Raw genomic sequence first — 14349 nt, 5'->3', positions numbered from 1 at the left:
TCTCTGCTTCAACTCAGAGCGGACGGCAGTGACCAGGAAACAATATGGCCGACAAAGACAGGAACGTGCTGTGATAGAATTTACGTATGTGACAGAATATCTGGATGAGAACGAGTTTTGTGAAGCACAATAAATCGTGGTATGAAGACTGATTTGATACCAGTACTTGATAATGCAATAACAATTCCAAAATAATGTGCTATGGGTGCAAAATGGTACAGTTGCTTAAAAAATAGAAGTCAGCATTGTTCTATGTAAAGAGTTTTGGAATAGCAAATGATTTGTCGTTTTGATTTTTCAGCTTACGAGCAGAATCACTGTCTCTTTTATCAGCAGGCTTTAAAATTTTTTTAATACTTCTCTGCAAAAACATAAAATCTTTTGCACTCATAGTACTTTCACAGTTTTATATTCTGCAATAATGCTTTTCAGTCACAAACATTTCAAATTCTTTTAATATGCTTAAAACAGTTTTCAATTTTTATTAGAACAAACATCTCATATGCAACATGTACAAGATTAAAGGTAATTTGTTTTTGATATGCAAAAATATTGGTTAAAACCTTAAGCAAATTGCAAACTCTCGTTGAAAAACTCATGTCTGCACATCTTATTGCATTAGTAACTTCTATGAGAGTCCACAGAGATTACCTTTGTACTGTCTTTAGTAAGTTTATTTCTGAGAAGGGTATCTTGAACTAACTGCATATTATGGTTTCTTCCACGTTCACTTTTGCTCATTCGTGACGAATTACAGTTAACATTTACATTTCACACACCTAAAAAAGAAACTGGTATTTCACATAGCAATGCAAAATATATCTTTCTCGCTTGAATCTTTTGCATTGCAAACAATGTATGGGCGAATAATGAAATGTGTTCAGAATTCGCGACGAATGTAGTTGAACATGAAGTCGTTATTTAAAGTGACTTCCAGTGTTAAGCTGGACAATATTTTTGTGACAATTTTGACTTTACTAATACGTATGTATCTGTCTTTGACAAGACACTGACTATGTTAACATAATCAGTAAAAATTTCAAAAAGCAAGACATACAACGAGCAGGATACGACGTGCTAGCAAATAGATGAGACCCCTGAATACTCAAATGCTTGACTGTGTTTTTTTTTTTCATATTAATTTCCTCGGGCGTTGAATCGACGTTGACAGTCACTGCAAAGATTTCTGGTTTCTGTTATAGTCGGTTTGTCTATCCATGTTGACTTATTAGAGTATTACGAATGGAACTCAAAAACTAACCATCATGCATTTAATATACTTAAATTGCATCAAAATACGAGTATCCACATATACTTGTATAATTACTTTGGATGAAATGACACTCTGGCATCACAGAAAATGAGCTGGTAGAGTAAGTTTTGAAGCTAGCTGAGACAGCAGCTCTTGCTTATTATACTAGACTGGCTTACCGCTACGCTGAGGAACAAGGTCTTCTAGGAATGGAAAGAGATGTAGCAGTCTCCCTTCAACTGATAAAAGGACGAAATTGTGCAAAATCCGATCTTCATAACCCTAAACAATAATGGTTCTTAAATTTATCCATGTTATATGGATGTTATTTAAGGGCTGCGACTCATTTTAAGATTTTTATAAATAAATATATACTGTAACAGTCACTTGTTAGTAATATTTTATTAGCACGACGCGTTTCGGCAGTATGCTGCCATCATAAGGTGCATTTTGTTATTTTATTTACTTACACTACTGTTTATAATTTCGTTGTTAGGCACATAGAAAAAAAAATTGCCTTAGCCAACCACTCACAAAATATTTGCCATGACGTAAATGTATCTAGATGTAAATGTTTCACCTTCACCGTATACTATTCCATTAGCAATAGAAACTGGTTTATCTTAGCTTTTAAGACTCTTTGGATTGATGTAAAAAAATGATTGATAAGTTGCTCAGTACTTTTTACTGTGCTCTGTGTGCCAGCCAATGAAATTACCAACAAAAATGTAAGTAAATGCACTAACAAAATGACTAACCATGCTTATCACATAATATACAAACTGCAACATATTTATCTTCCCGAACAGCCCTCATTTCAACGCGTAACTTCACTAGCACACACAACAAAGGAAACTAACTTTATTTCATATTAATTACAGTGTAAAAGTAACGGTCAACGCACCTTACGATGGCAAAATGTTGCCAAACCGTGTCGTCCTAATAAAATATCAGTAACAGGTGACTGTTGTAGCATATATTATTTCATAAAAATTATGGTTTACTCAAACGAGATTTAATAAACACCATCCATTCACAGTAACTCGCATCATGTTGGGATACGGATGGTACATCTCACACCTGCACAGGATAAAGAGATTTGACCGTTCCATCTGTCGAGTATAAGAGACCCTGTTGAACTTGTAGATCTCAAACAGGTAATATTGGGAAATTCATGGTTCCAAAGTGAGCCATACTTCATAGAGCATTAAACAAAGCAGGAATATTTTTAACCAAGATTCTTAAAACGCCATAGGAGCTGTAACTGACGAGCTTCGTCATAGTGACAAAATTTTGGAAGAAGCAGATATCCAGCTCAGTTATATGAATATCACGAAGGATACCGAAGGATTGACACAAACCACCTTTTGACATCTCTACAGTCTCGGTCAAATCTGATAACTGATTACTACCTGTAGTTTGACCTTACTTTTATACTATTTACATATTTACATACGAAGAGTGAATGTTGTAATTATTTTAAGTTACATTTGTGAACTATGACAGCCCATGCAGACAGTGGCTAAAGATACTTTGACCGGCTTCTGGTGCTTGAGTCTGACAGTTAAAATGATGTTTCGGAAGGATATAATCTTTGTGCCTGAATTAAATATATATTTCATTAACTTTAGTATTACATATATTTTTCCTCAAAATATTTAATACTAAACTATATGTGGTGATGTACAGATATGGATATAAAGCAGATATAATGAATACTTGTCAAATTTAGGTGAACTCCACATGAACATTTCTTGCCGACTGGATAGCTAATCTGACGAATGTGCAAGTGTGTCCATTTAATTCGCGTTTTTTATTTTATGAAAGGAGGATGAAAGTGGAGAGTATGCCCCTCGCACTTACACCATCACTCGGCTTACACTTGCATCTTTGTAAAAAAATTAAAAAAATTCAACTAAGTTGACAATTGATATCCCGGTTATGCACAGGTGTAACTGATTTTTACCCCGAATGTTGTTTTACATATTCTAAGTTTTGCTGAGTAAACCTTTATAAAATTTTTGAACTTTTGCAGCCTGATGCCGTATAAGAAACTCCTGTCATTATTATCATCATTTACCCTAAATTACTGAGCTGACGATGGCGATAGTATTATGTATAAAGAAATGTGTTGATCCCTCTACAGTGCTTTATTCACAAATAACTGCGTAAATAAAGAACTCGAATTAAACATCGTTGGCAGGCTTGTGGAATGAGTGGTATTGCTGGAATATCTGTGGTGGTGTAAAAACGTTAAATCAGTTGGTTTGTGAAAGTTTGGGGAGCAATATGAGAATTTTTATAATATCTAACTAGGACAGAAAGAAGAAAGGGGGCAAGAAATATTTGCTTCGTTATTTTTTAGCTTTTCGCTTCCACACAAAATTCTGCACTCTTGGACGAGTACATAGGAAAAATGATGGTGCAGATGGAATTTTAAGGAAATGTCGCATAGAAGGAAATAAGGAAGGAGAACTATTACCAAAAATTGTGTGAATTTTTTTATGAACTAATTAAACAAGATATGTAATCAGCCATTTATCTATTCTTCTGTATGAGCAGAACAGATACCCAACAATAATGTTATTGCTAAACATACGATTAAAATTACGCTTCGTACTCATAATTCCGAAATATTTAGTGCTATGCACCATATTTTTGTTTATATTTTTCGCGGGAAGTATACAGCTAGGATGCCCTGAACATATGTTGATAATCTCCTTTAACACTCTAAATGAAGCTTCATACTTTGAGGCCCGTCGATTCAGATTAGAGAAAAACATAACTGAGAATTTTAACATCGAAGGTGATTCTTGCTCCCACGTTCTTTCATTGTGAAAGCTACTGTAAATTCCTAACTTAACGAAACCATACGAAAATAGCGGGAACTTAACTCCTACTGCTAGAATGCTACCTTTAAGTTAAACTATGGTAGCATAAGCAACAAACAGGTGACTGCATTTAGGGTGATGAAAACGAGTGTTTATATGGTGTTCCAGCTGTTCCAGACTGGGCAATTTGTTGATGGGTATATGTGGCAGTTGATCAGGTCCTAGGAGAGTACAGCTTTCACAGTGGAACGTGAATGCCCTTAACTATCCAGCCTAGCATCACGATGATTGTCCAGTGCATCGAACCTTTTGTTGATTCCCTCCAATATCCCAGGTTAAACGTTATTTGTCTACAAGAACAATGGTGTGTGGTATTTAGAGACAGGAGCTGCTTGATTTTACATGTGAACAATTTGATGCAGTTGTCTGGGTTGGCTGTTGGGAAAGCGATAAACTACAAAAAATCCCCAGAACGAATCAGTTGCACTTTCATAAATGAAGAAAGTTGTAGTTTTTGAAGTATACTTTGTGCTGGAAAACGACTAATCTGTTATTCTGACCTAGATACAGAATCTGACCATTCTCAGGTTCAAGGGAATAATTTTTCACTGCAATGAATATTTTCACAGCACTCCTCCACACGTTCGCTCTGTAGGTGTGTTTAGTCCTTTACTGAATGACTTTTGTTGTTATGAAAATTTAATGCAGTCATTTCAAAAAAACAAGGGGTTCCCTTTTTTGGAGTATTTTCTGTTGGTTCTGTGAAATGACTTATCAGTGTTTCAAGCCTATGCAGTGCAAATGACTGGTCTGAGGTTCAGGAGAACAATTTCCCAGCCTGAATCAATACCGAACTCCATTTTACAAAGAATTTTATTATATTACTGAACAATCTACGCTCTCAAGGACATTGGTTATAGGTATTCCAAGAACAAAGGATTCACTTTCTTGGAGCATTTACTGTTCTACAAAACGATTCATTAGTTTTTGAAGCCTAGATAGCGCAGATTACTAGTTTGTTGTTCAAATGAATAATTTGTGCTGATACCATCATGGCCCTTGTCCTCAGCAGTAGGGTTTCCTTTTTGGGGGCATTTTCTGTATTGCAAGAGACTTCTGCAATGATGTTCATTGAGTGCCACTAAATGGAGGAAGTGCTTGATCCAATGTCAGTATACACGCTATGTGGGTGACTGGCAGGAGCAACCAGCAGCTGCTGCTTGGTAAAGATTGTCTGGCTGGTGACTGTGACAGGCTCACGACAGTACACACTCTGTGGAGCATCAATGGCACATCCAGCAGGCTGGATGACTGGCTCTAAGATTGTCTGGCTGATCAGCGTCTGGCTGGTGACCAGTGATGGGTCTCTTAGTCAGTTTCATGACAGGTTGGGGATACGCCCACAGTCTGGTTTGGAGACTGGAGGCTGGCCACTCAGTCTGTCTGGTGACAAACCAAGGACCGATGTCACGATCTTGTCTGATGGCTACTCGGTGACTAGCCCCACAGTCTGACCTACTGATAGGTCCAGTACACGCACTGCAGCCTAGCCAGATGCTGGCCGGTGACCGCGACCTCGAGCTCAGTCTGCCTCAGTGGCGGCGCGCCTCAGCAGGTTGCTGCTGTTGAGCTCGACGTGGACCGCCTCCCGGAGCATTCCCCACAGTGTATCGCGGTCCAGCACCAGCAGCCGCTCCTCCTGCTGAGGCTGAGGTTGAGGTTGAGATTGAGGTGGAGGCTGGACTCCCACGTGACCACGGCTCTCCTTCAGTGTCATCTGGTGATCCTGCTGCAGTGGCGTTGAACTGTCCACTGGGCGGCGCTCCATGTTGACACCCCTCCCAGAATCTGTGGGCATTCATCAAAGAAGTACAGTACTACAATATTGTGACATAGTCTGCCTGAGCAGTGAACACACAAGAAATAGTCATGTGTTTTTTCATAATACAGGGTGTCTACATGAAATCTGATTTCCAATGCAGACATGTAGTATATGGATACTTGTGGTGTAAGACGTGAGGTGAAGCAACTGGAAAAATGTTGTGAAGATTTTTTTGTCAACGATTCCTCTTGTTTTGTTTCAAGTGCTAAAAAATTACCAGAACTGACTACATCTCAAGAGAGAGTCCACAGTATAGAGTGGTATGAGGAAACAAAAACGACCATTGGTGTCCAAAGATATTTCCGACATGAACTTTCTAAGGGGCTCATCATACGTTAAGACTTGGTATTAGATTAGATTAGATTAGCTTTTCGTTCCATAGATCTGTGCTGAGGGGATCCTCGTGGATGTGGAACATGTCAATTTTTTTAAGCTGAAATAAGAATACTAACAGTATGAATATATACAATACATCATTTGTTTCTATTAAATAATTCGTCAATGGAGTAGCAGGAGTTGGCCACTAACAAGTCTTTTAGGCCCCTTTTAAACTGATCTTTATTTGTAACATAAATTTTTTATGTTTGCTGGCAAATTATTGAAGGTGAGTGTTCCTGAGTAGTGGACCCCTTTTTGAACTAAAGTAAGTGCTTTTAAAGTCCTTGTGCAGATCATTTTTGTTCTTGGTATTGTATGTATGAACTGAGCTGTTTGTTGGAAAAAGAGATATATTATTTAGGAAAAATTTCATTAAGGAGTAAATATACTGAGAGGCAGTAGTTAGTATACCCATTTCTTTGAAGAGGTTTCTACAGGACGTCCGTCAATTTACTCCACAAATAATACGTATTGCACGCTTTTGGACTCTGGAAACTTTTGTTTGACTTGAAGAGTTACACCAAAATATTATACCATATGACATTATGGAATCAAAGTAGGCAAAATATGCAAGCTTTTTCATTTTTATTTCGCCTGTGTCTGCTAACACTCGAATTGCAAATACAGATTTGTTAAGGCGTTTCTACAGTTCTGTGGCGTGCTCCTCCCAACTGACAAGTTCCTAGATACTGGAAGTGTTAACAGGCAGTCAAGTTGTGGCTGAAAAGGCACATGTCTATAAATGGTATGGGGACATTCCAAACAAGACCATCAACGTCAGTTAACCAAGCATCACCAGAGCTAGACATCCCTCGCTCAAATGTTCACAAGGTTCTGCAGGAACGACTTCGTTTGCACGCTTACAAAGTTGAAATTTTGTGTGCACAGAAACGAAACGAGTTGCAACGACGCCACGAATTTGCTGTTGAGCTATTGAATTGGAACAGGCAGAACCACAACTGTCACAGGCAGAACCACGACTGTCATCGTTAGGGAATATAATATTTTCAGACGAAATAACCTTCAACATATATGGGAAGGTTCACAACATTCGCATCTGAGGTTCGGAATACCCCACAGTTTTCCGGAATAAGCCATAGCCAGCAAAAAGGTGAATGTGTGGTGTGAGCTGATGGTAGACAGCATATTGGACCAGCTGTATTCACCGAACAGACATTAACAGGACCGTTTATCCGGAAATCCTTGAGCAGCTTGCTGTCCCTTGGTTTCTTCCCTTGATCCAGACGAGATCTTCCAAGAGGGGGATGCAATGGAGGTTACAAATTCTAACTTGCTGGACCGAATATTTCTACAGCGATGCATAGGACAAGATGGACCAGCCAAGTAGTCAAAGCAATCTCCAAACCTAACCCATCTCGATTTCTTCCTGTGGGGTTAAGAGAAAGACATTGCATATGCCTAACCAGCACATGGCCATGGGGATTTCTGCAGAAGAACTGTGGATGCAATAGCCTACATCACACCCGACAGGCTCGTGCACACGTAGGTTGAGCTAGAGTACCGTCTAGGCATTTTACAGGTTACGAAATGAGCCCATGTAGAAGTGTATAAATGTTTTGAACAAAACCTTTTGAGTTACTGTACACAATGTACCCTCATATTTTTTTGATTGCATTTAGAATCAGGGAGATTTCATGTGGTCATCCTGTACTAAGAGAATGACATGTGGTATAATTGAGAACCCCTTCCATTTTTAAGCGATGTTGCACCTCTATGTACCCGAAAAAACTTTCCTTCAGTCGAAATGGACACATGTTGGAAACAACAACTAGGGATACTCTGATGGTTTTAAACACTCTTTGCACAGCACCTTGTACAAAATTCATGGACTTAATTTTTATGTGATTAAAATGTTAACATTCGCTGCTTAGAGTTACAATTTTATCACGTCGGACAGGGTCGGTCCACATGACCATTTTCAGCGGAACGCTGCAAGTATAATTATGTAATGTACAAGGTGTACAACATTGCTTCCGCGGTTTTTCCCCCAACATTTGGTCCGGAAGGAGTGGCCGTGCGGTTCTAGGCGCTACACTCTGGATTGGAGCGACCGCTACGGTCGCAGGTTCGAATCCTGCCTCGGGCATGGATGTGTGTGATGTCCTTAGGTTAGTTAGGTTTAATCCTAAGTTCTAGGCGACTGATGACCTCAGAAGTTGAGTCGCATAGTGCTCAGAGCCATTTGAACCTTTTGAACCAACATTTGAGGCTTAATGAAACAAACTGGTTACATATGTATGTTTCAAAGTTTTTTCCATCGCTGGCCACTACTTTCTCCCATCTTTCGGGCAGTGTACGAATCCCGCGTCGAAAAAGTTGTTCATCTTTTGAAGCGATACACGAATCGATCCAATGTGTGACTTCTTCATGAAATCGGAAGTGTTGGTCAACCAGGCCGTGCGCCATTGATCTAAACTGGTGATAGAGGGAGCAATGTCTGGAGAATACGGCGGGTGGGGTAGGACTTCCCATTTTAGCGTTTCCAAGTACGTTTTGACCTCTTTTGCACGTGGGGTCGAGCGTTGTCTTGCTGCAAAATCACTTTGTCGTACCTCTCGCTGTATTGCGGCCGTTTGTCTTTTAATGCTCTGCTGAAACGCATTAATTGCGTCCGATACCGAGCACCTGTGATTGTTTCACTTGGTTTTAACACCTCATAGTACACGACGCCGAGCTGGTCCCACAAAATGCAGAGCATGATCTTGGAGCCGTGAATATTCGGTTTGACCGTCGACGTGGAAGTATGGCATGCGTTTAGGGTTATCGTAATGACTCCATTTTTCATCCCTGGTCACAATGCGATGCAGAAATCCCTTCCGTTTTTGCCTCTGAAGCAACTGTTTACAAACACACAAACGCCGTTCAACGTCTCTTTGTTTCAGCTCACATGGGACCCAAGTTCCTTCTTTCTGAATCATGCCCATAGCCTTGAGACGTTTTGAAATGGCTTACTGTGTCACTGCCACTAATCGTGGCAATTCTTCTTGAGTTTGATGTGAGTCTTCACTCAGCAATGTCTTCAATTCTGCATCTTCGAAAATATTCTCTTCCACCACTATGCCGGTCTACCACGTTAAAAGTCACCGTTCTTGAAGCATTGAAACCACTCACGACACATCATTTCACTAATAGCGTCCTTACCATACGTACTTGAGAGCACTCGATGAGACTCAGCCGCTGTTTTCTTCATATTGAAACAAAACAGCAACACCTCCCGCAAATGACGAGAATTGGGCTCGTAAACTGACATTTTCAATCAAGAACAACTTTATGATGCAGACACAAATCGATTAATGTTTGAATGAGGTTATGTTGACCGAGGTCCAAGCCAACTGCCTGACGTCTGTTTCTTTCGACCGCTGCTTACCGTTGTCGCCAGCTATCGGCAAACGGCGGAAGCAAAGTTGTACTCCTTATACCACAACAGTTGTATCTACAAGTGTGGTAGTGTGTGGTTCAACATGAAGCAGCTACTGCTGTACATGCACTTAGGACCGTTTGTTGAGTAAGGGACAGTCAAATGAAAACCGAACACCTACCATAACGGGACCATGAAATGGTTCCATTCAAACGTAGTCACCATACGCATTAAGACATTTACCCTACGTGGAGGAGTTTCATAGAACACAATCTGTTGCTGACTGTCCGCAGCTCGTGGTCTTGCGGTAGCGTTCTCGCTTCCCGCGCACGGGGTCCCAGGTTCGATTCCCGGCGGGGCCAGGGATTTTCTCTGCCTCGTGATGACTGTGTGTTGTGTGTCTTTCATAATCATTTCATCATCATTGACTCGCAAGTCGCCGAAGTGGCGTCAACTAAAGAGGACTTGCAATACGGCTGCCGAACTTCCCCACATGGGGCCTCCCGGCCAACAATACGATTACGCATGTTGCTGACTGATCCACAGCCACTCACTCCTGCACTTCCTCGTCCAACTGAAACCCACACACACGCACGTCTTTCTTCAGGTCGACGAAGATGTGAAAATCAGACCAAGACGCCGTAGCGAAGCCTTCGTCGGATTGCAGTGCGAGTGCGGTCATTATCGTGTAACGGAATGAACGCGTTCGACAGCATTGCTGAGCGTTTTACTTTATGGGACCCCGCAGTTCCTGCAAAGTGTCTTCCTTGGGGTATCCACTGTTTGTGGTTCGATGCTCAAGGAACTGGACAAGCAGAGGGGCCCTGCAGTCGAAGACGGATATCATCATGAGCTTACCAGAACTTGTGTGACGAGCTTTGGAGTTCTTTGGCGCGGGAGATGTGGGATATTTCCGCTGTTGGCTTTGGTTCAAATGGCTCTAAGCACTATGGGACTTAACATCTGAGGTCATCAGTCCCCTAGACTTAGCATTACTTGAACCTAACTAACCTAAGGACATCACACATATCCATGCCCGAGGAAGGATTCGAACCTGCGACGGTAGCAACAGCACGGTTCCGGACTGAAGCGCCTAGAACCACTCGGCCACAGCGGCCGGCTGTTGGCTTTGCCGTTTGCCCTCGGGCTTTCGAAATTCTGTCTGTTGGAATTATCCTGTTACACGATAACGTCTGCCCACACACTGCTAAACTTCGCCGATTTGGTTGCGAAACGCTGCGACACTCTCCGAACAGCCCAGATCCTTCAGCGTGTGATTTTCACTTCTTTGGCGACCCGAAGAAAGACATGTGTGGACGACAGTTTCAGTCGGAAGAGGATGTGCAAAAGTGGGTGCAGTTGCGCATCCGTCAATGGTCGACCCCCTTCTATGAAACAGGAATTAATCGTCTCGTCTCCCAGTAGAATAAATGTCTTAAAGCGTGTGGTGATTACTTTTGAAAGGATCCATTCCATGATCCCGTTGTGTGTAAAGTAACGGCCAGGCTTGTTCCTCACGGTGCCTCAACAGCTTTGTTGGGGTTGGGTTCTTTGGGGAAGGAGACCAGACAGTGATGTCATCAGTCTCATCAGATTAGGGAAGGACAGGGAAGGAAGTCGGCCGTGCCCTTTGAAAAGAACCATCCTGGCATTTGCCTGGAGCAATTTAGGGAAATCATGGAAAACCTAAATCAGGATGGCCGGACGCGTCAACAGCTTTGTGGTTGACGAAATAGGAAGGGGCCGGCCCAGGGTTTGTACGACAGAAGACTGACAATGGTGCTCGCATCTGTGTATTGATGCACGAAGGTCATACTTCGACTCACATTAATTAATTGCACATTTGTCGACTAAAACCTTCTTGGCTTTGATCATGATACTTATGTCCGCCCCAATAGCTCAAATGGCTCTGAGCACTATTGGACTTAACTTCTGAGGTCATCAGTCCTCTAGAACTTAGAACTACTTAAATCTAACTAACCTAAGGACACCACACACATCCAGGATTCGAGCCTGCGACCGTAGCGGTCGCACGATTCCAGACTGTAGCTCCTAGAACCGCTAGGCCACCCTGGCCGGGGCCCAGTTGCTGAGTGGTCAGCGTGACGGATTGACGTCCTATGGGTCCGGGTTATATTCCCGGCTGGGTCGGAGATTTTCTCCGTTCAGGGACTGGGTGTTGTGTTGTCTTCATAATTTCATCCCCATCAACGTGCAGGTCACCCAATGTGGCGTCGAATGTAATAAGACCTGCAGGAAGGCGGCCGGACCTGCCCCGTAAGGGGCCTCCCGGCCAATGACGCCAAACGCTCATTTCATTTCCATGATACTTATAAGACACACCATTGCGAGAACGAGTAGACTGTCTGAATGTCTTAGCAGTTTTCAGATATAGAAACTTGTGGTATCATTGTTTCTAGTGGAAACGTGATATAGCTCTTCCATTTCACAGGTTTTGGATACAACATCATATGAAGAGAGAAAATTGTAGTTTTTTGGTGTGAATACACTGCCTAACAAAGAAAGTGAAGCATTCAGAACACGTGACTGGATGTCAGTGTAACTTCATACACGTACACACCACAGTGCATTGTTCACATGGATCTACGCACTATGGGACTCGACATCTGAGGTCATCAGTCCACTACGTAAACCTAACTAACCTAAGGACACCACACACATCCATGCCCGACGCAGGATTCGAACCAGCGACCGTAGCGGTCGCACGGTTCCGGACTGAAGCGCCTAGAATCGCTCGGTCACAGCGGCCGGCCACAGCATATTATTGTTGTTCCTGTTTAGTGGTGTTACCAGCCTCATATGAAATATAAGGGTCATGAAAAGCGTCGGATGTTGTGTTGATCGCTCGGAAAGATATGGAGATGCCGCGTACTCGTGTGAGGCAGCGTTGTCAGCGCCTGACAGATCTTGGACGAGGCCACATTGCGACTCGCGGACGGGTGGTCAAATCGTGCAGTATAAGATTTGTGGGGCTTTCGGATGTGACAGTGGCCTCATTTTGGACGACATGGGAATGTGAGGGCAAGCATACTAGTCGATAAGGCTCCGATCGACCACATCTGACCACCAAAAGCAAGCATCACCGTGCTGTGCACCGAGCACATCTTAACCCCTTCACATCTGCACTTGCCATCCGAGTAGAAGTAATGGACTCTCAGAAACTCCTGTTTCATATGGTGCCATCGGTCAGACTCTAGGGTCAGCTGACTGTGGAATTAGCATCCCAGGTATACCCTCCCATTAACATCACAAAACGAGCGGGTGCATTGTGCTGTGAGCAGGAATCATAGATTGGTGATGAGTGGAGTTGCGTTGTGTTCAGTAATGGGTGGTTGGTTGGAAATGAGCGTTTGGCGTCATTGGCCAGGAGGCCCCTAGCGGGGCAGGTCCGGCTGCCTTGGTGCAGGTCTTGTTACATGCGACGCCACATTGGGTGACCTGCGCGCCGGTTGGGGATGAAATGATGAAGATAATACAATACCCGGTCCCTGAGCGGAGAGAAAATCTCCGACCCAGCCGGGAATCGAACGCGGCCCGTGGGACGGCAATCCGTCACGCTGATCACTCAGCTATCTGGGTGGACGGTTGGTTAGTTGATTTGGGGGCAGGGAACCAAACAGTCAAGACACTGGTCCCATCGGATTAGGAAATGATGGGAAAGGAAGTCGGCCATGCCCTTTCAAAGGAACCATCCCGGCATTTGCCTGAAGTGATTTAGGGAAATAACAGAAAACCTAAATCAGGATGTCCGGATATGGGTTTGAGCCATCGTTCTGCCGAATGCACGTCGACTGCGCTAACCACTGCGCCACCTCGCTCAGTGTTCAGGGCATGAAACACGGTTCTCGTCAGCGAATATGATGATGACCTCGTGAGAGATCTCATTCTCCCAATGTTTCAGAGAGGCGCAGCGGCGTTACTCCTGGCGTTTCGGTCTGGGGAGCCTTCGGGTATGCCTTCGAGCCTGATAATGGCTGAGGGAACTCTGACAGCACAACAGTATGTGATGGACATCCTGCCTCCTCATGTGTTACCTGTCGCGCGACAGTCTCATAGTAGTATATTTCAGCATGACAACGCTCATCTACACACGCTACATGTCTCTATGAACTGTCCGCTCAATGCTGAAATACACCTGTAGCCAGCACGATCACCAGATCTGTCCCCCATACAATATTTGTGGGATTAACTTGGTCGTCAGCTCTGTGTCAATGCCAGTAACCTGGATCTCAGGGGCCAGTTAGAAAAGCTGTGGGCCACTTTCCTTTAGGAGAGGTGACAATGACAACCTTCCAAACCGAACCACAGCATGTATCCAGACCAGGGTGCAACGTTATCCTGATAAGTGGGCTCATAGTGTCAAGTTCTTTGTAAAATTTAATTTATTTTGTAACCACTGAAATAGCACGAGATCCTCTCCAAAACTCTTTCACTTAATATCCTCCTGTCCTTCTGGGCGCTTCACATTTTTCTGTCAGACAGCATAATAGTCCAGTCCATAGGATGTTTCCAAAAGCTTTCAATGCTGGATAGCTATAATTATAGTACAGCTACTCAAGGAGGTCCAGAGTGGGCTGTAATTATCGCGCTGCACTGAAACGTAGTA

General features: G+C 42.9%; 1 protein-coding gene across 1 annotated transcript in view; it reads right to left on the bottom strand.

Moving 5' to 3' along the window:
- Window positions 1-1092: 1092 nt before the first annotated feature.
- LOC124718676 (C3 and PZP-like alpha-2-macroglobulin domain-containing protein 8) overlaps window positions 1093-14349 on the bottom strand; it is an 852528-nt gene continuing 839271 nt past the window's right edge. Inside the window, exon 28 of the mRNA XM_047244301.1 lies at window positions 1093-5931. Within this exon, the coding sequence (XP_047100257.1) occupies window positions 5666-5931 (266 nt within the window). The 3' untranslated portion in view covers window positions 1093-5665. The remainder of the gene's footprint in view (window positions 5932-14349) is intronic.

The sequence above is a fragment of the Schistocerca piceifrons genome, chromosome 10 (genome assembly GCF_021461385.2).
Source record: "Schistocerca piceifrons isolate TAMUIC-IGC-003096 chromosome 10, iqSchPice1.1, whole genome shotgun sequence".
Taxonomy (NCBI): Eukaryota; Metazoa; Arthropoda; class Insecta; order Orthoptera; family Acrididae; genus Schistocerca; species Schistocerca piceifrons.
Note: the sequence above shows the minus strand (reverse complement) of the source record. Positions and strands in the feature narration are given on the sequence as shown.